Below are 21,547 nucleotides of genomic sequence, written 5' to 3'. Positions count from 1 at the left end.
AATCCATGGCTCACTACTGCCATTTGCCGTCATACTGCCACGGTTGGATGCTGCAGCGTTCGTGTGTGTGTGTCTACTGCGAGTCTGTGACTATATGCAAATGTTGTTACCAGTTTTTCCCTGGTATTCTAGCTTATGTCTGAATGAGCAAGGACTTAGTCACCTGCTCTGAGCATCTTCAGGCACTCAAATACCGCTTGATGCATCTTTAAATGCAAATATTGGTTTCACCATCGAAGCATACACCTGCCTCGTGCTAAGAGCAGAGAGTCAGAACATGGCCTCCAATGTGAGGGGTTATGTGTCTGAGTATACGTCCATCTCAGTGACGCAGCCGCCACACTCCCATAACGGGCCCATAATATGAACCATCTCCGTGCGTCGCCGCCCAGGAATGCCCGATATATCTTCAAGACATTTCTAAGACTGTGCGCCTCAGTCACAACCGCATACAGTGTTGTGCGCATCTTACAATGTGACCGCCCTCTGTGTGTACACCTCAGCATTGAGATACAGACCAGAGCGTGCTAGAAGCACCAGAGTAAAGAGGCAGGAAAGAGGAACTGCACGAATTGTGACAGATGCTCGGTGCTCGAATAAACAGTAATCATTATCAGTGCGCAGTTGCAGCTGTAAAAGATGCGCCTGGAAACAGGCCTGCTTATTCTTTCATCCAGTTCTGCATAGCCGCCAGTTGTGTCACGCAACACACACACACACCCACACGCAACTTTCCCTAAGTGAGAATGCCCCGTTACACCTCTCAGTTTAAAGTTTAGATGCTATTTAAATCCATACAACTCCGCATAAATTCATACTTGCCTCCGGGAGGCAGCATTGTAGGCGCATGGGGGCGTAACCGGCTGCATGATGGGCATCCGAGGGGCGTGATGACGGGGAAGTGGGCAGTTCAGGGGGCATGGCATCACAATCGCGTCATCGTGGCTCTGCCCCCCGCTGTACAGTGCCGAGAAAGTAGGCACTGTATAGCAGGGGGCGAAGCTATGATGATGCGATTTAGCGCGAATCACGTCATCTGATCCCCTCGGCAGCCCACTTGTTCTCTGCTGTGGGTGGCCGAGGGGGGGGAGTGGAGGGCCTGGCAGGGAAAACGGGAGGATTGGCCACCCTTCCAGGGGGAGCAGGAGGGCCATCCGGTTTTCGGGAGCCTCCCGGCCATTCCAGGAGGGTAGGCAAGTATGAGTTGCATGTGTCCAGTCCCAGACCATGGGCAATGCAAATACTAACTATTGGGGGGCAAGTGGTGCCACTGCCCAGACACCTGCATTTCTGCCTAGAACGGCACCTTGTAGCCTAGAGAGCCGCTGCAGAGCTGGAACCAGGAAGTAGCTTCCTGGTCCCAGCAGCCCCACCCCCCCAACTTCCTGATGTCACATGTTCAGGGGCAGTCACAAGGTGCATTATCCCCCTCTTCCTACGGGCCACCAAAGTAAACCCAGAAAAATGCGTAGCAGCAGCCTCTTCTATAAAAACGACCATAAAAAATGCAAGCATTAATTATGTAAAGACAACATTATGAAATAAATCTGTTTAACGTCATGTTCACAGTTCTGGAGGTAATGTCTCCCAGTGTTTAGAATTGTGACTGTATCTAGTAGTGTTGTGTGTGTTATGAGTAGCACTTTCCGTTTCCATACCGCCTCATATACAGTTTCTATGTGCGAATAACTGCACCATTGGGAATTCGGCCTTTATTTTCTGTTCTGCACTAGTTGATTTAGGCTGTAACCCGATAATTGTGGGCGGTATAAAGAAGGAGCAGTGGGGGTGATTCAGATGTGGACGGAGTTCAGGCATCCGTCACAGAGTACCATTTATCGGTACTTTGTGCGTGTGCAGGACCATTCTGCGCATGCGCGAACTGGTTCTGCGATACAGGACGCAGGGACGGCATCAGGCTGTCAGTGATTGACAGTCTGATGCCGTTTGGGGGTGGGGAGGGGTCGGTGGCGGCCTCCGTTTCTCCAAATGGAGGTGAGTTGCTGCTGTTGCGTAGGAGGGAAGAAGCCAGGAGCTCCTTCAGAGGACGGAGATTTCCTGGTCTCGGAGTAGGACTTGCGGCAGCCGGCTTGCGCCATGGGTCACGCAGCCGGCCAGTGCTGTCGGGGAAGATCCGATACTGTGTCTTAGGAAGCAGACATGACGCCCCATGCTGCATCACCATATAAGAGCTATCGCTGCTGCTTCTATGTAAGATAGCAACTCCAATCACATCTGAACCAGGCCCAGTGTCACCACAGAAAGGCAGTTGGAATTGAGGATTAAGGGGTCTATTCATGAAGCAGTGAAAAGAGTGGAGAAGTTGCCCATGGCAACCAATCAGCTGCTCCGTACAAATGTATAGTATGCAAATGATAAATGTTACTTCAGTGCTGATTGGCTGCCATGGGCAACTTCTCCACAGGCTCACTTCTCCGCTCTTTTCACTGCTTCATGAATAGACCCCTATATGGCGAGATGACAGTTCGGAGTCATGGGTTCTAGCAGAGCCGGCCTTAGGTATAGGCAAACTAGGCAAATGCCTAGGGCATTTGAGCTGTTTAGGGGCACCAGCAGGTTCTGCTGATTAAAATGATATGCAGCATGCCTATATTCTGTGTGTGACAGCGGCTGTATCTGCATACGAAATGCTACGTTGCAGTGTATTCCTGGAAATCACTGTAATGTAGCATTTCGTTTGCAGATACAGCCGCAGTCGCACAAAGAATATAAGCATGCTGCATATATTTTAATCAGCAGAAGCTGCTTGTGCATCCTAGCCACATAGTAATGCAAATAAGATGAATTTTCATAAACAAAAGGTGCCCAACATTAGCAGAGCTGCCAGCTGACTCATGCCAGGCATCTCCTGCAGAACTAACGGCGGTGCTAGGGGGGCACCAGCCAAAATCTTGCCTAGGGCATCATATTGGTTAGGGCCGGCTCTGGTCTACGTACACGTTTCCTGCTTTCTTTGGTATCCTCTATAGCACAGGTTCTCAAACTCGGTCCTCAGGACCCCACACGGTGCATGTTTTGCAGGTCTCCTCACAGAATCACAAGTGACATAATTAACTTCACCAGTGGACCTTTTAAAATGTGTCAGTGAGTAATTAATACACCTGTGCACCTGCTAGGTTACCTGCAAAACATGCAGTGTGTGGGGTCCTGAGGACCGAGTTTGAGAACCACTGCTCTATAGAATCCAGGTGTTGGCACTATATACAAGGAATCATTATGTGGGGTATATTGCTTTTTAGTAGTGAAGAACGAGGACTAGAAAGTAACACACGTATGCCCGAGGCCACCCGCTGAGCCTGCTTTCAAAACAATATTAAATATATCTGTGTTAGCAATAATGTCAGCAGGACGGTTACCAGCCTGAAATTATAGCCTGGTGATTCCCAAATTACTGAGTGGTGAGCCGCCACAATATCATAATTAATGGGGAAGATTGTCGATCATGTTCTTGAGCAAACATCTTAATATAAATGAAAATATTACCCTCTGCCGGCCTTGGGCCTGGCTGCTGCTGTTGCTGGCCGGCTCTGTGCTTGGATAATACAAGTATGAGGATTTCCACTTCTGCAGGAAAGCTACTGTGAATGTCGTCAGACTGTGGCACATTCCGGGCAGTGCCGGGCATACGGTGCGCTGCCAGCCTCACCCAGCAGATTAGTGCTGACCGCCTTGTGCTCACTGTGGTGTCAGAACTGTAAGTTATACATATATCTCTGACGTTTGTGATCGTGCGTCTGCTTCAACTTACGCGTCTCTCATTCAATGAAGCCTTCAGTTTGTTACATTCACAAAGGAATCTCCCAAGGGAGTCTAGGGGAGCGGTAGAAGAAACAATGGGTTTTTTTATACACTGCATACTACAGACGGGTCCACGGTTATCTTGACTAGTTTTCTGCGCCTAGGCACAGCATGACTTATTAGCATAAACCCTTCATCTATTGTTCTCAACTGCAATACAATGCAGAGAACAATACAGCAGGGGATTAAGGGGGTCATTCCGAGTTGATCGCTAGCTGCTTGCAGTCGCTGCGCAGCGTTCAGGCAAAAAATCGGCACTTATGCGTATCCGGCGCAATGCGCACGCGCGTCGTACTATTAAAACAAACGATGTAGTTTTACACAAGGTCTAGCGAAGCTTTTTAGTCACACTGCTGGCCGCAGAGTGATTGACAGGAAGTGGGCGTTTCTGGGTGTCAACTGACCGTTTTCAGGGAGTGTTCGTAAAAACGCAGGCGTGGCTGGGCAAACGCAGGGCGTGTTCGAGTCGTCAAAACAGGAACTGAATTGTCTGAAGTGATCGCAAGCGCTGAGTAGGTCTGAAGCTACTCTGAAACTGCACAAAATTATATTGTAGCCGCTCTGCGATCCTTTCGTTTGCACTTCTGCTAAGCTAAAATACACTCCCAGTGGGAGACGGCATAGCGTTTGCACAGCTGCTAAAAACTGCTAGCGAGCGAACAACTCTGAATGAACACCTAAGTCCAACTGGCCAGTCTATTACTCCTATTAAAGGTCAAAATAAATGTGGACCCATCTGTATATTAATATTTAACACTATAAATTGTATATAGTATAGGCTGTATCAAATATATTTAATTAATATAAATAAGGTAAGTAGTCAAGAAAAGGTTAAACATACCATAATAAATAAATGCACAAGCATAATAGAACCAGTACTGCACTTTCTAGGCACACATTCTCCCACCTTATGGTAAGGTGCCTGTCTCTTCTTCCTGACAGCTACTCTCTGGTCCAGTGCACTGATTCAGGACTCAGATCTACACAAACAGCAAACTTTTTGGAAAAAGCTACTACCACTGGGCATGTGCAGCAGCTCTGCTCTGTCCCTTAAACTGCATGATGTGGCGGCAGTTCTATTAATTGCATTATATACCATTGTTATTGTAATAATTTGAGCCACTTGCCAAGAGGAGGCTTGGCAAGTGGCGTTTGCCTGTGGATGTTGCCCCTCCCACAACTGTAAACAATTGTAGCCACTTGGATTTTGACATTGAAACAAGCAGCCTGCTTTTTGGACAATCAATGGAGAGCTAGTCCAACACATATTTGGTGCATTTTGAGTTCTGGATATAGCGTGCAAACTTGGACCATGACATAGGTCAACTCGGCTCTGTCAGACTTCTCTAAATCCAAACTGCTCATCTCTACAGCAGCCAATCAGACCTTCACACACTGTACCTGCCTAAAGTCCCGATATTGGCCCTCATTCCGAGTTGTTCGCTCGTTGCCGAGTTTCGCTATATTGCGATTAGTCGCTTACTGCGCATGCGCAAGGTTCGCAGAGCGCATGCGCTTAGTTAATTTACTCAAAAGTTAGATATTTTACTCACGGCATAACGAGGATTTCTCTAACGTCCTAAGTGGATGCTGGGGACTCCGTCAGGACCATGGGGAATAGCGGCTCCGCAGGAGACAGGGCACAAAAATAAAGCTTTAGGATCAGGTGGTGTGTACTGGCTCCTCCCCCTATGACCCTCCTCCAAGCCTCAGTTAGGTTTTTGTGCCCGTCCGAGCAGGGTGCAATCTAGGTGGCTCTCCTAAAGAGCTGCTTAGAAAAAGTTTTTTAGGTTTTTTATTTTCAGTGAGTCCTGCTGGCAACAGGCTCACTGCATCGAGGGACTTAGGGGAGAGAATTTCAACTCACCTGCGTGCAGGATGGATTGGATTCTTAGGCTACTGGACACCATTAGCTCCAGAGGGAGTCGGAACACAGGTCTCACCCTGGGGTTCGTCCCGGAGCCGCGCCGCCGACCCCCCTTACAGATGCTGAAGATTGAAGGTCCGGAAACAGGCGGCAGAAGGCTCTTCAGTCTTCATGAAGGTAGCGCACAGCACTGCAGCTGTGCGCCATTGTTGTCACACACTTCACACCAGACGGTCACGGAGGGTGCAGGGCGCTGCTGGGGGCGCCCTGGGCAGCAATATATAATACCTTTTATGGCAAAAGAATACATCACATATAGCCATTGAGGCTATATGTATGTATTTAACCCATGCCAAATGTCTAAAACTCCGGGAGAAAAGCCCGCCGGAATAGGGGGCAGGGCTTATTCTCCTCAGCACACAGCGCCATTTTCCTGCTCAGCTCCGCTGTGAGGAAGGCTCCCAGGACTCTCCCCTGCACTGCACTACAGAAACAGGGTAAAACAGAGAGGGGGGGCATATTTTGGCGATATTTTTATATATTTAAGCGACTATAAGGAACAACACTTATATAGGGTTGTTCCCATATATATTATAGCGCTTGGGTGTGTGCTGGCAAACTCTCCCTCTGTCTCCCCAAAGGGCTAGTGGGGTCCTGTCTTCGATAAGAGCATTCCCTGTGTGTCTGCTGTGTGTCGGTACGTGTGTGTCGACATGTATGAGGACGATGTTGGCGTGGAGGCAGAGCAATTGCCGATAATGGTGATGTCACCCCCCAGGGAGTCGACACCGGAATGGATGGCTTTGTTTATGGAATTACGTGATAATGTCAGCACATTACAAAAATCAGTTGACGACATGAGACGGACCGGCAAACCAGTTAGTACCTGCCCAGGCGTCTCAGACACCGTCAGGGGCTGTAAAGCGCCCTTTACCTCAGTCGGTCGACACAGACACAGACACTGAATCTAGTGTCGACGGTGATGAAACAAACGTATTTTCAAGTAGGGCCACACGTTATATGATCACGGCAATGAAGGAGGCTTTGCATATCTCTGATACTACAAGTACCACAAAAAGGGGTATTATGTGGGGGGTGAAAAAACTACCTGTAGTTTTTCCTGAATCAGAGGAATTAAATGATGTATGTGATGAAGCGTGGGTTAACCCAGATAGAAAAATGCTAATTTCAAAAAAGTTATTAGCATTATACCCTTTCCCGCCAGAGGTTAGGGCGCGCTGGGAAACACCCCCTAGGGTGGATAAGGCGCTCACACGCTTATCAAAACAAGTGGCGTTACCGTCTCCTGATACGGCCGCCCTCAAGGATCCAGCAGATAGGAGGCTGGAAACTACCTTAAAAAGTATATACACACATACTGGTATTATACTGCGACCAGCCATCGCCTCAGCCTGGATGTGCAGTGCTGGGGTCGTCTGGTTGGATTCCCTGACTGAAAATATTGATACCCTGGATAGGGACAGTATTTTATTGACTATAGAGCAATTAAAGGATGCTTTCCTTTATATGCGAGATGCGCAGAGAGATATTTGCACTCTGGCATCGAGAGTAAATGCGATGTCCATATCTGCCAGAAGGAGTTTATGGACGCGACAGTGGTCAGGTGATGCGGATTCCAAACGACATATGGAAGTATTGCCGTATAAAGGGGAGGAATTATTTGGCGTCGGTCTATCGGATCTGGTGGCTACGGCAACTGCCGGAAAATCCACTTTTTTACCTCAGACCCCCTCCCAACAGAAAAAGACACCGTCTTTTCAGCCGCAGTCCTTTCGTTCCTATAAGAACAAGCGGACAAAAGGACAGTCATATCTGCCTCGGGGCAGAGGAAGGGGTAAGAGAGGGCAGCAAGCAGCCCCTGCCCAGGAACAGAAGCCCTCCCAGGGTTCTGCAAAGCCCTCAGCATGACGCTGGGGCCTTACAAGCGGACTCAGGAACGGTGGGGGGTCGACTCAAGAATTTCAGCGCACAGTGGGCTTGCTCACAGGTGGACCCCTGGATTCTGCAGGTAGTATCTCAGGGTTACAGGTTGGAATTCGAGAAGTCTCCCCCTCGCCGGTTCCTAAAGTCTGCTTTGCCAACGTCCCCCTCAGACAGGGCGACGGTATTGGAAGCCATTCACAAGCTGTTTGCTCAGCAGGTGATAGTCAAGGTACCCCTCCTACAACAGGGAAAGGGGTATTACTCCACAATATTTGTGGTACCGAAGCCGGACGGCTCGGTAAGACCTATTCTAAATCTCAAATCTTTGAACCTGTACATACAAAAATTCAAGTTCAAGATGGAGTCACTCAGAGCAGTGATAGCGAATCTGGAAGAAGGGGACTTTATGGTGTCCCTGGACATAAAGGACGCTTACCTGCATGTCCCAATTTGCCCTTCACATCAAGGGTACCTCAGGTTCGTGGTACAAAACTGTCATTATCAGTTTCAGACGCTGCCGTTTGGATTGTCCACGGCACCTCGGGTCTTTACCAAGGTAATGGCCGAAATGATGATCCTTCTACGAAGAAGAGGCGTATTAATTATCCCTTACTTGGACGATCTCCTGATAAGGGCAAGATCCAGAGAACAGCTGGAAGACGGAGTAGCACTAACCCAACTAGTGCTGCAACAACACGGGTGGATTCTGAATTTTCCAAAATCTCAGTTGACCCCGACGACACGTCTGCTATTCCTGGGAATGATTCTGGACACGGTTCAGAAAAAGGTGTTTCTTCCGGAGGAGAAAGCCAGGGAGTTATCCGAACTTGTCAGGAACCTCCTAAAACCAGGGACAGTGTCTGTGCATCAATGCACAAGAGTCCTGGGAAAGATGGTGGCTTCTTACGAAGCGATTCCATTCGGCAGATTCCACGCACAAACTTTTCAGTGGGATCTGCTGGACAAATGGTCCGGATCGCATCTGCAGATGCATCAGCGGATAACCTTATCGCCACGGACAAGGGTGTCTCTTCTGTGGTGGTTGCAGAGTGCTCATCTGTTAGAGGGCCGCAGATTCGGCATACAGGACTGGGTCCTGGTGACCACGGATGCCAGTCTGAGAGGCTGGGGAGCGGTCACACAAGGAAGAAACTTCCAGGGAGTATGGTCAAGCCTGGAGATGTCTCTTCACATAAATATACTGGAGCTAAGAGCGATTTACAATGCTCTAAGTCTGGCAAAACCCCTGCTTCAGGGTCAGCCGGTGTTGATCCAGTCGGACAACATCACGGCAGTCGCCCACGTAAACAGACAGGGCGGCACAAGAAGCAGGACAGCAATGGCAGAAGCTGCAAGGATTCTTCGCTGGGCGGAAGATCATGTGATAGCACTGTCAGCAGTATTCATTCCGGGAGTGGACAACTGGGAAGCAGACTTCCTCAGCAGACACGATTTACACCCGGGAGAGTGGGGACTTCATCCAGAAGTCTTCCACATGATTGTGAACCGTTGGGAAAAACCAATGGTGGATATGATGGCGTCCCGCCTCAACAAAAAACTGGACAGGTATTGCGCCAGGTCAAGAGATCCTCAGGCAATAGCTGTGGACGCTCTGGTAACACCGTGGGTGTTCCAGTCAGTGTATGTGTTCCCTCCTCTGCCTCTCATACCAAAAGTACTGAGAATTATACGGCAAAAGGGAGTAAGAACGATACTAGTGGCTCCGGATTGGCCAAGAAGAACTTGGTACCCGGAACTTCAAGAGATGCTCACGGAGGATCCGTGGCCTCTACCTCTAAGACGGGACCTGCTTCAGCAGGGACCGTGTCTATTCCAAGACTTACCGCGGCTGCATTTGACGGCATGGCGGTTGAACGCCGAATTCTAAAGGAAAAAGGCATTCCGGAAGAGGTCATTCCTACACTGGTAAAGGCCAGGAAGGAGGTGACTGCACAACATTATCACCGCATTTGGAGGAAATATGTTGCGTGGTGTGAGGCCAGGAAGGCCCCCACGGAGGAATTTCAACTGGGTCGATTCCTACATTTCCTGCAAACAGGATTGTCTATGGGCCTCAAATTGGGGTCCATTAAGGTTCAAATTTCGGCCCTGTCGATTTTCTTCCAGAAAGAATTGGCTTCAGTTCCTGAAGTCCAGAGTTTTGTAAAAGGAGTACTACATATACAGCCCCCGGTTGTGCCCCCAGTGGCACCGTGGGATCTTAATGTAGTCTTGGATTTTCTCAAATCCCATTGGTTTGAGCCGCTCAAATCGGTGGAGCTGAAGTATCTCACATGGAAAGTAACCATGCTACTGGCCCTGGCTTCAGCCAGGAGAGTATCAGAATTGGCGGCTTTATCATATAAGAGCCCATATCTGATTTTCCATACGGACAGGGCAGAACTGCGGACGCGTCCTCATTTTCTGCCTAAGGTGGTGTCAGCGTTTCACCTGAACCAGCCTATTGTGGTGCCTGCGGCTACTAACGAGTTGGAGGATTCCAAGTTGTTGGACGTGGTCCGGGCACTGAAAATATATATTTCAAGAACGGCGGGAGTCAGAAAGTCTGACTCACTGCTTATATTGTATGCACCCAACAAGTTGGGTGCTCCTGCTTCTAAGCAGACGATTGCTCGTTGGATTTGTAGCACAATTCAACTTGCACATTCTGTGGCAGGCTTGCCACAACCTAAATCTGTCAAGTCCCATTCCACAAGGAAAGTGGGCTCATCCTGGGCGGCTGCCCGGGGAGTCTCGGCATTACAACTCTGCCGAGCTGCTACTTGGTCAGGGACAAATACGTTTGCAAAATTCTACAAATTTGATACCCTGGCTGAGGAGGACCTTGAGTTCTCTCATTCGGTGCTGCAGAGTCATCCGCACTCTCCCGCCCGTTTGGGAGCTTTGGTATAATCCCCATGGTCCTGACGGAGTCCCCAGCATCCACTTAGGACGTTAGAGAAAATAAGAATTTACTTACCGATAATTCTATTTCTCGTAGTCCGTAGTGGATGCTGGGCGCCCATCCCAAGTGCGGATTGTCTGCAATACTTGTACATAGTTATTGTTACAAAATAATCGGGTTGTTATTTGTTGTGAGCCGTCTGTTCAGAGGCTCCTACGTTTGTCATACTGTTAACTGGGTTCAGATCACAAGTTATACGGTGTGATTGGTGTGGCTGGTATGAGTCTTACCCGGGGTTCATTATCCTTCCTTATTGTGTACGCTCGTCCGGGCACAGTATCCTAACTGAGGCTTGGAGGAGGGTCATAGGGGGAGGAGCCAGTACACACCACCTGATCCTAAAGCTTTATTTTTGTGCCCTGTCTCCTGCGGAGCCGCTATTCCCCATGGTCCTGACGGAGTCCCCAGCATCCACTACGGACTACGAGAAATAGAATTATCGGTAAGTAAATTCTTATTTTTTCATCGTTCTGGTGATCGGAGTTTGATTGACAGGAAGTGAGTGTGTCTGGGCGGAAACTGGCCGTTTTATGGGAGTGTGCGAAAAAACGCTGGCGTTTCTGGGAAAAACGCGGGAGTGTCTGAAGAAACGGGGGAGTGTCTGGGCGAACGCTGGGTGTGTTTGTGACGTCAAACCAGGAACGAAACTGACTGAACTGATCGCAATGGCTGAGTAAGTCTGGAGCTACTCAGAAACTGCTAAGAATTTTCTACTTGCAAATCTTCTAATCTTTCGTTCGCAATTCTGCTAAGCTAAAATACACTCCCAGAGGGCGGCGGCTTAGCGTGTGCAATGCTGCTAAAAGCAGCTAGCGAGCGAGCAACTCGGAATGAGGGCCCTTGACAGGAGAAACTCCATATTTGAAAGACAAAAAGGGGTGTGGCCTATTGTGTGTTGTTGTGTGGAACATGCGTGTGATGGGTGCAGCAGGTTTCTTTAATGGTGGCAGGGGGTGTGGTCTAACGTCTTTCCCAATTTTCTAGGTGGGTATGTTAGGAAGTTGGCATTAGCGTTTGTAGTCTTCCCCCGCTAGACTGATAAAAGCTGAAGCTGATTGGTTTAGTGCAGATTTTGGCATTTGATTAATATCAGTAGCTATTTGACTATAGTAGTGATTGTCCTGTATTTGTTTCTTTGTTTAATCACGAAAAAGAACAATGTTACAGTTAATTGTTCAATTCTCATCTGTGTTTGACGCTAAAAACATGCGTGTGCCGAATGGTATTCTCATCTGTGTTTGACGCTAAAAACATGCGTGTGCCGAATGGTTCTGTTCTGTAGCACATTCATACACGTGTTGCGCAATCTGCAGCCGGCTGCATTGGTGAATGTGTTATAGGTAAGAGAATAAGCCCCAGCCGTGTATGTGTGGATCACCTGACATGTAATGCCGCTGACCGGTCACCCTTCCTGTGTCTGGTCAGATGGCTTGTATCAGAGGCCACAGGACAGTGGCCGTGATAGGAGAGTAACACCGAGTTCTTTCTCTCCTAACAGCCCAGTGGGAAAGGTCCTCGGCTGCCGGAGGTTTACTGTGTGATCAGCCGGCTGGGATGCTTCGATCTCTTCTCCAAGGTAAGGAGAGGGCCTGGGGATTATTACTGCAGTGTCCCATAGACTGAGAATGTATCTTCAGTCACACTGCCCATTGCAGCCAATTAGATTCTAGCTATCATTTTATAAAATGTACTACATCAATGATATCTTGCAGCTGATTTCTTACTAAGGACAACGTAACCACTTGTCCTTTTTATGAGGTTTTGTACATCTCACTCTTTCTCTGTTACATGTAGCACTTTTGGGTTCTAATTAAGTCGTCTGTGCTCAACCAAGGATATCCTTAAAACCTGGACTGCAAGTTTGGGAAACTCTGCATTAAATAATAAAACCAGTGGTTTCTTGTTGGCTTGTTCCCACCATTGGGTTTCTAAAGCGTTCGCTATAGGTTGCTGTAATTGCCTGTTCCCGCAGCTCCACCTTATTGTCCTGTAACGCCATCAGACACGTCGCTCAGACTGACTGAGACGGTCTCACAGAGCCGTAGCAGAACTGCTTCTCTGTTCCAGGTCAAACCACTAAGTGCTTAAATACTCACTTTCACTCTCTTCATTATATCACCTCGTGCTGAAGTCTATGTGGGAACACAGAGCTCACTCTTATTTGTGTTGGCAGCTGCTGGGAGGGAGCAGCAGAGGCTGCTGGGAAAGTGAGGAGACCACTGCTGCTACACTGCTGTTTTATAGCACATTTCTGCTCCTCCACATGAAGGATATCATAGGTGCGTCTCCTCGTACAGAGATCAGGCTCTCAGGCATCTCCAACATAAACAGACTTTTTTTCCCCTTTAATGGTAACCAGACCATTCTCCAAATACGTTATGTAATCACATACATTTATTTTTCTCTTACTATTATTACTAGCCATAATTTATAGAGCGCCTAAAGGGGTCTGCAACGCCTAACAAAGTGCATATACACATATGATTAAAAGCGCCAAACATTTGAAAGGCTCAACCAGTATAACTAACAATAGAGGAGATGGCAGACAGTGTACTGTATAAATAACAGGAGAGGAGACAGCAGACAGTGTACAGTATAAATAACAGTAGAGGAGACGGCAGACAGTGTACAGTATAAATAACAGTAGAGGAGACGGCAGACAGTGTACAGTATAAATAACAGGAGAGGAGACAGCAGACAGTGTACAGTATAAATAACAGTAGAGGAGACAGCAGACAGTGTACAGTATAAATAACAGTAGAGGAGACAGCAGACAGTGTACAGTATAAATAACAGGAGAGGAGATGGCAGACAGTGTACAGTATAAATAACAGTAGAGGAGACAGCAGACAGTGTACAGTATAAATAACAGTAGAGGAGACAGCAGACAGTGTACAGTATAAATAACAGAAGAGGAGATGGCAGACAGCGTAATGTATAAATAACAGGAGAGGTGGCAGACAGTGTACTGTATAAACAGTAGAGGAGACAGTATACAGTATAAATAACAGGAGAGGAGATGGCAGACAGTGTACAGCATAAGTAACAGGAGAGGAGATGGCAGACAGTGTACTGTATAAATAACAGGAGAGGAGACGGCAGTCAGTGTACAGTATAAACAGTAGAGGAGACAGTATACAGTATAAATAACAGGAGAGGAGATGGCAGACAGTGTACAGTATAAATAACAGGAGAGGAGATGGCAGACAGTGTACAGTATAAATAACAGTAGAGGAGACAGCAGACAGTGTAATCTATAAATAACAGGAGAGGAGACGGCAGGCAGTGTACAGTATAAATAACAGGAGAGGAGACAGCATACAGTGTACTGTATAAATAGCAGGAGAGGAGATGGCAGACAGTGTACAGTATAAATAACAGGAGAGGAGATGGCAGTCAGTGTACAGTATAAACAGTAGAGGAGTCAGCAGACAGTATAAATAACAGGAGAGGAGACAGCAGACAGTATACAGTATAAATAACAGGAGAGGAGATGGCAGACAGTGTACAGTATAAATAACAGGAGAGGATATGGCAGACAGTATACAGTATAAATAACAGGAGAGGAGATGGCAGACAGTGTACAGTATAAATAACAGGTGAGGATATGGCAGACAGTGTACTGTATAAATAACAGGAGAGGATATGGCAGGCAGTGTACAGTATAAGTAACAGGAGAGGAGACGGCAGACAGTGTACTGTATAAATAACAGGAGAGGAGATGACAGACCGTGTACAGTATAAATAACAGGAGAGGAGACAGCATACAGTGTACTGTATAAATAACAGGAGACGAGACGGCAGACAGTGTACAGTATACATAACAGGAGAGGAGACGGCAGGCAGTGTACAGAATAAATAACAGGAGAGGAGACAGCATACAGTGTACAGAATAAATAACAGGAGAGGAGATGGCAGGGATTGTACTGTATAAATAACAGGAGAGGAGACGGCAGACAGTGTACAGTATAAATAACAGGAAAGGAGACGGCATACAGTGTACTGTATAAACAACAGGAGAGGAGACGGCAGACAGTGTACAGAATAAATAACAGAAGAGGAGATGGCAGGCAGTGTACTTTATAAATAACAGGAGAGGAGACAGCAGACAGTGTACAGTATACATAACAGGAGAGGAGACGGCAGACAGTGTACAGTATGCATAACAGGAGAGGAGACAGCAGACAGTGTACAGTATAAATAACAGGAGAGGAGATGGCAGGCAGTGTACAGTATAAATAACAGGAGACGAGACGGCAGACGGTGTACAGTATAAATAACAGGAGCAGAGGCGTATCTAGGGTAGGGCGAGTGGGGCACGTACCCTGGGCGCCTTGGCAGGCCCAGGAGAGAGGGGCGCCGCCGGCGTCCAGGGCATCATGCCCCACTCGCCCCCGTCAACCCTAAATGTGAGGGGAGGAGAGCGCAGCGTCTCTCCCTCCCCTCACCGCCGTTGCCAGCAGCGCTGCTGTGTCCGGTCTCCGGCGTTAGCCAATCAGAGCTTGTGGACCGGCTCCTGATTGGCTGCCGGTCCGCGAGCTCTGATTGGCTAGCGAACCGGCGCCTGACAGCCGCCGGAGACCTGGAGCGGCGAGGGGAAGGAGAGGCGCTGCGCTCTTCGCCCCTCACATAGCAACGAGCGGCCGGCAAGTGATGGGGGGGGGGGGGGGGGGTGTCCGGCGGCACAGTGGGGCATGTATCTGGCACTGTGGGGCATGTATCTGGCACTGTGGGGCAATGTATCTGGCACTGTGGGGCAACGTAACTGGCACTGTGGGGCAATGTAACTGGCACTATGGGGCTATGTATCTGGCACTGTGGGGCATGTGATTGGCACTGTGGGGCATGTATCTGGCACTGTGGGGCATGTAACTGGCACTGTGGGGCAATGTATCTGGCACTGTGGGGCATGTGACTGGCACTGTGCAGCATGTGACTGGCACTGTGGGTCATGTATCTGGCACTGTGGGGCAATGTAACTGGCACTGTGGGGCAATGTAACTGGCACTGTGGGGCAATGTAACTGGCACTGTGGGGCATTGTATCCGGCACTGTGGGGCAATGTAACTGGCACTGTGGGGCATGTATCTGGCACTGTGGGGCAATGTAACTGGCACTGTGGGGCATTGTATCCGGCACTGTGGGGCATTGTATCCGGCACTGTGGGGCATTGTATCTGGCACTGTGGGGCATTGTATCTGGCACTGTGGGGCAATGTAACTGGCACTGTGGGGCAATGTAACTGGCACTGTGGGGCATCTATCCGGCACTGTGGGGCAATGTAACTGGCACTGTGGGGCAATGTATCTGGCACTGAGTGGGGCATGTATCTGGCACTGAGTGGGGCATGTATCTGGCACTGAGTGGGGCATGTATCTGGCACTGAGTGGGGCATGTATCTGGCACTGAGTGGGGCATGTATCTGGCACTGAGTGGGGCATGTATCTGGCACTGAGTGGGGCATGTATCTGGCACTGAGTGGGGCATGTATCTGGCACTGTGGGGCATGTATCTGGCACTGAGTGGGGCATGTATCTGGCACTGAGTGGGGCATGTATCTGGCACTGAGTGGGGCATGTATCTGGCACTGAGTGGGGCATGTATCTGGCACTGTGGGGCAATGTAACTGGCACTGAGTGGGGCATGTATCTGGCACTGAGTGGGGCATGTATCTGGCACTGTGGGGCAATGTATCTGGCACTGTGGGGCAATGTATCTGGCACTGTGGGGCAATGTAACTGGCACTGAGTGGGGCATGTATCTGGCACTGAGTGGGGCATGTATCTGGCACTGAGTGGGGCATGTATCTGGCACTGAGTGGGGCAATGTAACTGGCACTGTGGGGCATGTATCCGGCACTGTGGGGCAATGTAACTGGCACTGTGGGCCATTTTCAGTGGCCACACCCCTTCTGGTGTGTGGCCACGCCCATTTTTCGCCACGCGCGCACATGCTTCTTTTTGTGTGTGTGTTGTTGTTTTTTTGGGGGGGCGCCATTTTACATCTTGCCCTGGGCTCCAAAAACCCTAGTTACGCCTCTGAACAGGAGAGGAGATGGCAGGCAGATGGCTGTATAAATAACAGGAGAGGAGGCAGATGAGAGGAGTGGATAAAAATGACACTCTGCAAAATAATACCCCTTTCACATTGCACAAATAACCCGGTATCGACACGCCATATTGCCGTGTCGACATGGGTCAGTGTGCGATGTGAAAGCACTTTACGAGAATTAGCGGGTCGTCTGACCCGGTAATTCAACCCGGTATAAAAGAAGGATTATACCCGGGTTGAATACCGGGTCAGGTGCAGTGTGAATGGGAGCCGCGTCGATGCGACACGGTTCCCATTCACAGCACAGGGAGAGGCGGCGCAGGAGATGAGCTCATCTCCCAGCGCCGCCTCCACCCCCGTCCCTGCTGCTGCCCCCCCCCCCCCCCCCCCCCCCGCTGCTATGGCAACCGACCCGGTATATTGCCGGGTCGGAAAGCAAGCAAAGGAGAGCAAATGCCGGATCCCACTCGGTAAGGACACGTTTCTCTTACCGGGTGGGATCCGGCATTTGCGATCTGAAAGCGGTATAAGTAGTGTGGTAATGGCTTTGTACTTCAGTGCTGAATGGCAATCCCAATGCCACAACATTAGCTGGACAGGAGGCACAGGAAACCTCTGTACAGTACACACAGTAAATCTCTGTCAGGCTCTATGTTGGCAGAGAAACGTAGTCTCTTGTGGGTGATGATTTTATTGAGTGGCTAAGCAGGAAATGTAACTCTAGTATATTCTTCCATGTGACCAGATCCTGGATGAAGTGGAGAGGAGGAGGGGGATATCTGCCGCACTGGTATACCCATTTATGAGGAGTTTGATGGAGTCTCCCTTTCCGGCTCCTGGAAAAACAATCCGAGTGAAGACGTTTCTCCCCGGTGCTGGGAATGAGGTATAGGAGCCATCTTCCTACATACATCAGGGTCTTCTTCACCAACACCATTGGCCAGGAAAAATCTATTTCACAGGTGCCGCCGGGGGGCTCCATAAAAAATAAATGTCCATGTGTTTGTCTATATAGGTGATTGAGCTGCGGAGACCAATGGATTCTCGCTTGGAACATGTAGACTTTGAATGTTTGTTCAGATGCCTCAGCGTCCGACTCATCATCCGGATATTCGCCTCGCTGCTACTGGAGAGACGAGTTATATTTGTGGCAGAGAAGTTGAGGTAATTATCACTGCATAGCAGTGGTACCAGCCACCTGCACACTGGGAAAGCAGCCATTTTGTGGGAAGTGCCATTTTGTGGGAAGAGCCAGTGTTCGTGAGAATGCAGTTACCTAGGGGCCAGTGACATCGCTGAGACACTTTTTACCTCAGTACAGTGGTTCCCAAACGCGGTCCTCAAGGCATCCTAGCAGTCCAGGTTTTAGGGATATCCCTGCTTATGCACAGATAGTATAATCAAACTGTCTGAGGTAATCATTAAGTCACCTGTGCCTAAGCATGGATATCCTTAAAACCTGGACTGTTGGGGTGCCTTGAGGGACGTATTTGGGAACTGCTGCACCAGTACTGTCATTACTAGCAAGCTGCTTGTATTTTCATGTTTGTATAAGGCAGAAGCACCTTTAAATGAAGGCTTGGTTGTGCTGGAATTACTGCACTGCCTATTAATGTCTGTCGATATGTCCTCTCTGATCACACCTCACGTAGCCATTATTGAGAAACACCTTTGGACGCAGCGGTGATGCCAAAATCTGCTGATGCCGCAATGGGCCTCTAAGCGTACTCAGAATGACCGCCGCAGTGTCCAGGTGCAGATCTAGGGGTCTATTCACGAAGCAGTGAAACGTGTGGAGAAGTGAGCCAGTGGAGAAGTTGTCCATGGCAACCAATCAGCTGCTACGTGTAATTTTATAGAATGCACTTTATAAATGTTACCTCAACACTGATTGGTTGCCATGGCCAACTTCTCCACTGGCTCACTTCTCCACTCTTTTCACTGCTTCATGAATAGACCCTCTTCTCCCTTGTCCCACATCCACTGCTAGCTATAAGTAGGTCCCTTATCTGTCAGCGCTGGCGCTGGCCCCCTGACACCATTGTCAGCATCTGGGCTCCTCTGAGTGGTGTTGTGGTTATTGTACCATCACTTAGATAGCTCCTGTGTGACAATAACCACTGACACACACAGTGAAATCATTGTGAAGAGATTGAATAGAACATTGTTGGTGAGATAATGAATGGGATAAATTCTTTGCAGGTCATGGTGAGGCTCAGGTCAAGTGTTACATATCCTTACACAAGCCACAGACTGACTCGCATAAGGAGATAGTGGGAGCTTTGTGTAGGGTGTGTTTGGCGGAATGTAGCCTGTGACTTCCCCATAAACCAAACACTGATCACACACACATCTCATGTACTCCAGCCGTGTCACATGCCTCATTTATCCTGTACTAGAGGTCACGTGTACAGGAGGATGGTCCATTGTGGTCCTATCTGCCCTGTATTCTCTCCCTGACTGGCCTATGCCTCTGTACTCTCTCAAAGACCGGCCTATGCCTCTGTAGTCTCACACTGGCCTATGCCTCTGTACGCTTCCACTGACTGACCTATGCCTCTGTACTCTTCCACTGACTGGCCTGTGCCTCTGTACTCTCCCACTGACTGGACTATGCTTCTGTATTCTCAAGACTGGACTGTGCCTCTGTATTCTACTGACTGGTCTATGCCTCTGTATTCTCCCACTGACTGGTCTGTGCCTCTGTACTTTACCACTGACTGGCCTATGTCTTTGTATATTCCCACTGACTGACCTGTTCCACTGTATTATCCTGCTGACTGGTTTATGCCTTTGAATTCTCACACCGACTGGCTTGTGCCTCTGTTCACTTCCACTGAATGGCCTGTGCCTATGCATTATCCCACGGACTGGCCTATTCCTATGTATTCTCCTACTGAATGGCCTGTACCTCTGTACTCTCCCATTGACTGGTCTGTGTATCTGTATTCTCCCACTGACTGGCCTATTCCTCTGTATTCTCCTATTGACTGGTCTATGCCTCTATACTCACCCACTGACTGGTCTGTGCCTCTGTATTCTCCCACTGACTGGTCTGTGCCTTTGACTTCTCCCACTGACTAGCCTATGCCACTGTTCTCTCCCACTGAGTGGCCTATGTGTCTGTATTCTACCACTGACTGGGCTGTGCCTCTGTTCTCGCCCACTGAATGGCCCATGCCTCTGTTCTCTCCCACTGAATGGCCTGTGCCTCTGTATTATCCCACAGACTGGCCTATTCCTCTGTATTCTCCCATTGACCGGCCTATTCCTCTGTATACTCCTATTGACTGGTCTATGCCTCTGGACTCTCCCACTGACTGGTCTGTGCCTCTGTACTCTCCCACTGACTGGTCTGTGCCTTTGAATTCTCTCATTGACTGGCCTTTGCCTCTGTTCTCTCCCAATGAGTGGCCTATGCCTCTGTATTCTCCCACTGACTGGGCCGTGCCTCTGTATTCTCCCACTGACTGGGCTGTGCCTCTGTATTCTCACACTATTTGTTTTGTGTCTCTGTATTATCCCATTGACTGGGCTGTGCCTCTGTATTTTCCCATTGACTGGACTGTGCTTCTGTATTCTAACACCGCAAACACATTTCTCATGCTTTACCTCAGAGTTGCCACTAAATGTGTATAAAGCAGTAGTTGGGATCTATACACAGATACACATAGACACATATGGGCCTATGCAGTTATTTCCACATAGTGCGCCTGTCCCAGGGTAGTGGTGGTCAGTGTATTGCAGGATAACAGCAGACATGGAAGCGTGGGAACTGGACGGCCAGAAACCAGTCTGACACTGATTGACGTCATCCCCCAGTGTGCACAGAATGGGTCAGTTACCAGCCTGGCCGCACAGAAGAGTAATGGCAGCAGATTCCTTATACACTGCACTGTGTGACAATATAGGCCCCCATTTATCAAGCCTAGGAGAGTGAAAAATAGCACAGTGATAAAGTACCGTCTAATCAGCTCCTAACTGCCATGTTACAGGCTGGGTTTAAAAAATGACAATTAGGAGCTGATTGGTTGGTACTTTATCACCATGCTATTTTATCACTATCCAAGGCTTGATAAATATGGGCTATACCTGTCTTGTTACACAGTGACTGACCCTCACCCTCACATCACATAGCTACGGCAGCCAATCAATTCTCCAGGAACTAATGACATCACAGAGGCACTTTAGTCGTCAGAAATAATTGATACTCTGCAATCTCATGGATATTGGTCCAGCCCAGAAAATGGCTCCACTGGGTGTATCCGCAGCTTCCTCCCTAGTGACGCATGTTTGTCTATGCCCCATAGCACAGCATGTCAGTGCAACATACAAACTATGGGATGTGTAATATGTGCGCGGTAGGATGGGCCTCTTAACACATTGATCCCAATTGTACAGCGCTACAGAATATGCGAGCGCTCTATAAATTTTAGTGAATAAACAAAAAAGTATTTTCCTGACTGTGGTATAATAAAACTACATTTACTGAGCGGTGGTAGGCACAAACATATCTGTTACCAGGTAACCCAGAGGTTAAAGTTCATTTTCTGAGTCTGTTGTGACAGAAGCCTTTGTGGCTTAGCAGATGGCTGCACAGTAGTCCTCTGTCTGTCTATATATCGCTGTACAGGACACCCGGGGTAGTATGTCCTGCACCTCTCCTGCCCAGTGAACGGTCTCAGGGCCTAATTCAGTATGGATTGCAAAGCTGCTTACAGGTCGTGGATAATAGGAACATGGTCTGACACACAGCTGGTCCTGTAGGGGTTAATGTTGTATTTCGGGAAACATCTGCCTTGAATTCAGGGTTCTGACCAGAGCTTTGCTGCCATCTACAGGACACTACGGCTACTGCACATAGAGGTCCATGTAACTCCACTTTGTTATACACAGCATCA

At 48.7% G+C, this 21,547-nt stretch overlaps 1 protein-coding gene across 7 annotated transcripts in view; it reads left to right on the top strand.

Moving 5' to 3' along the window:
* DENND2B (DENN domain containing 2B) overlaps positions 1–21,547 on the top strand; it is a 421,742-nt gene that overhangs the window by 375,990 nt on the left and 24,205 nt on the right. For all 7 annotated transcript variants that reach the window (XM_063944050.1, XM_063944049.1, XM_063944052.1 and 4 more), the window contains 3 exons: positions 12,094–12,171; positions 17,392–17,532; positions 17,662–17,810. In XM_063944050.1, the coding sequence (XP_063800120.1) occupies positions 12,094–12,171; positions 17,392–17,532; positions 17,662–17,810 (368 nt within the window). The remainder of the gene's footprint in view (positions 1–12,093; positions 12,172–17,391; positions 17,533–17,661; positions 17,811–21,547) is intronic.

The sequence above is a fragment of the Pseudophryne corroboree genome, chromosome 11 (assembly GCF_028390025.1).
Source record: "Pseudophryne corroboree isolate aPseCor3 chromosome 11, aPseCor3.hap2, whole genome shotgun sequence".
NCBI classification, from domain to species: Eukaryota; Metazoa; Chordata; class Amphibia; order Anura; family Myobatrachidae; genus Pseudophryne; species Pseudophryne corroboree.
Note: the sequence above shows the minus strand (reverse complement) of the source record. Positions and strands in the feature narration are given on the sequence as shown.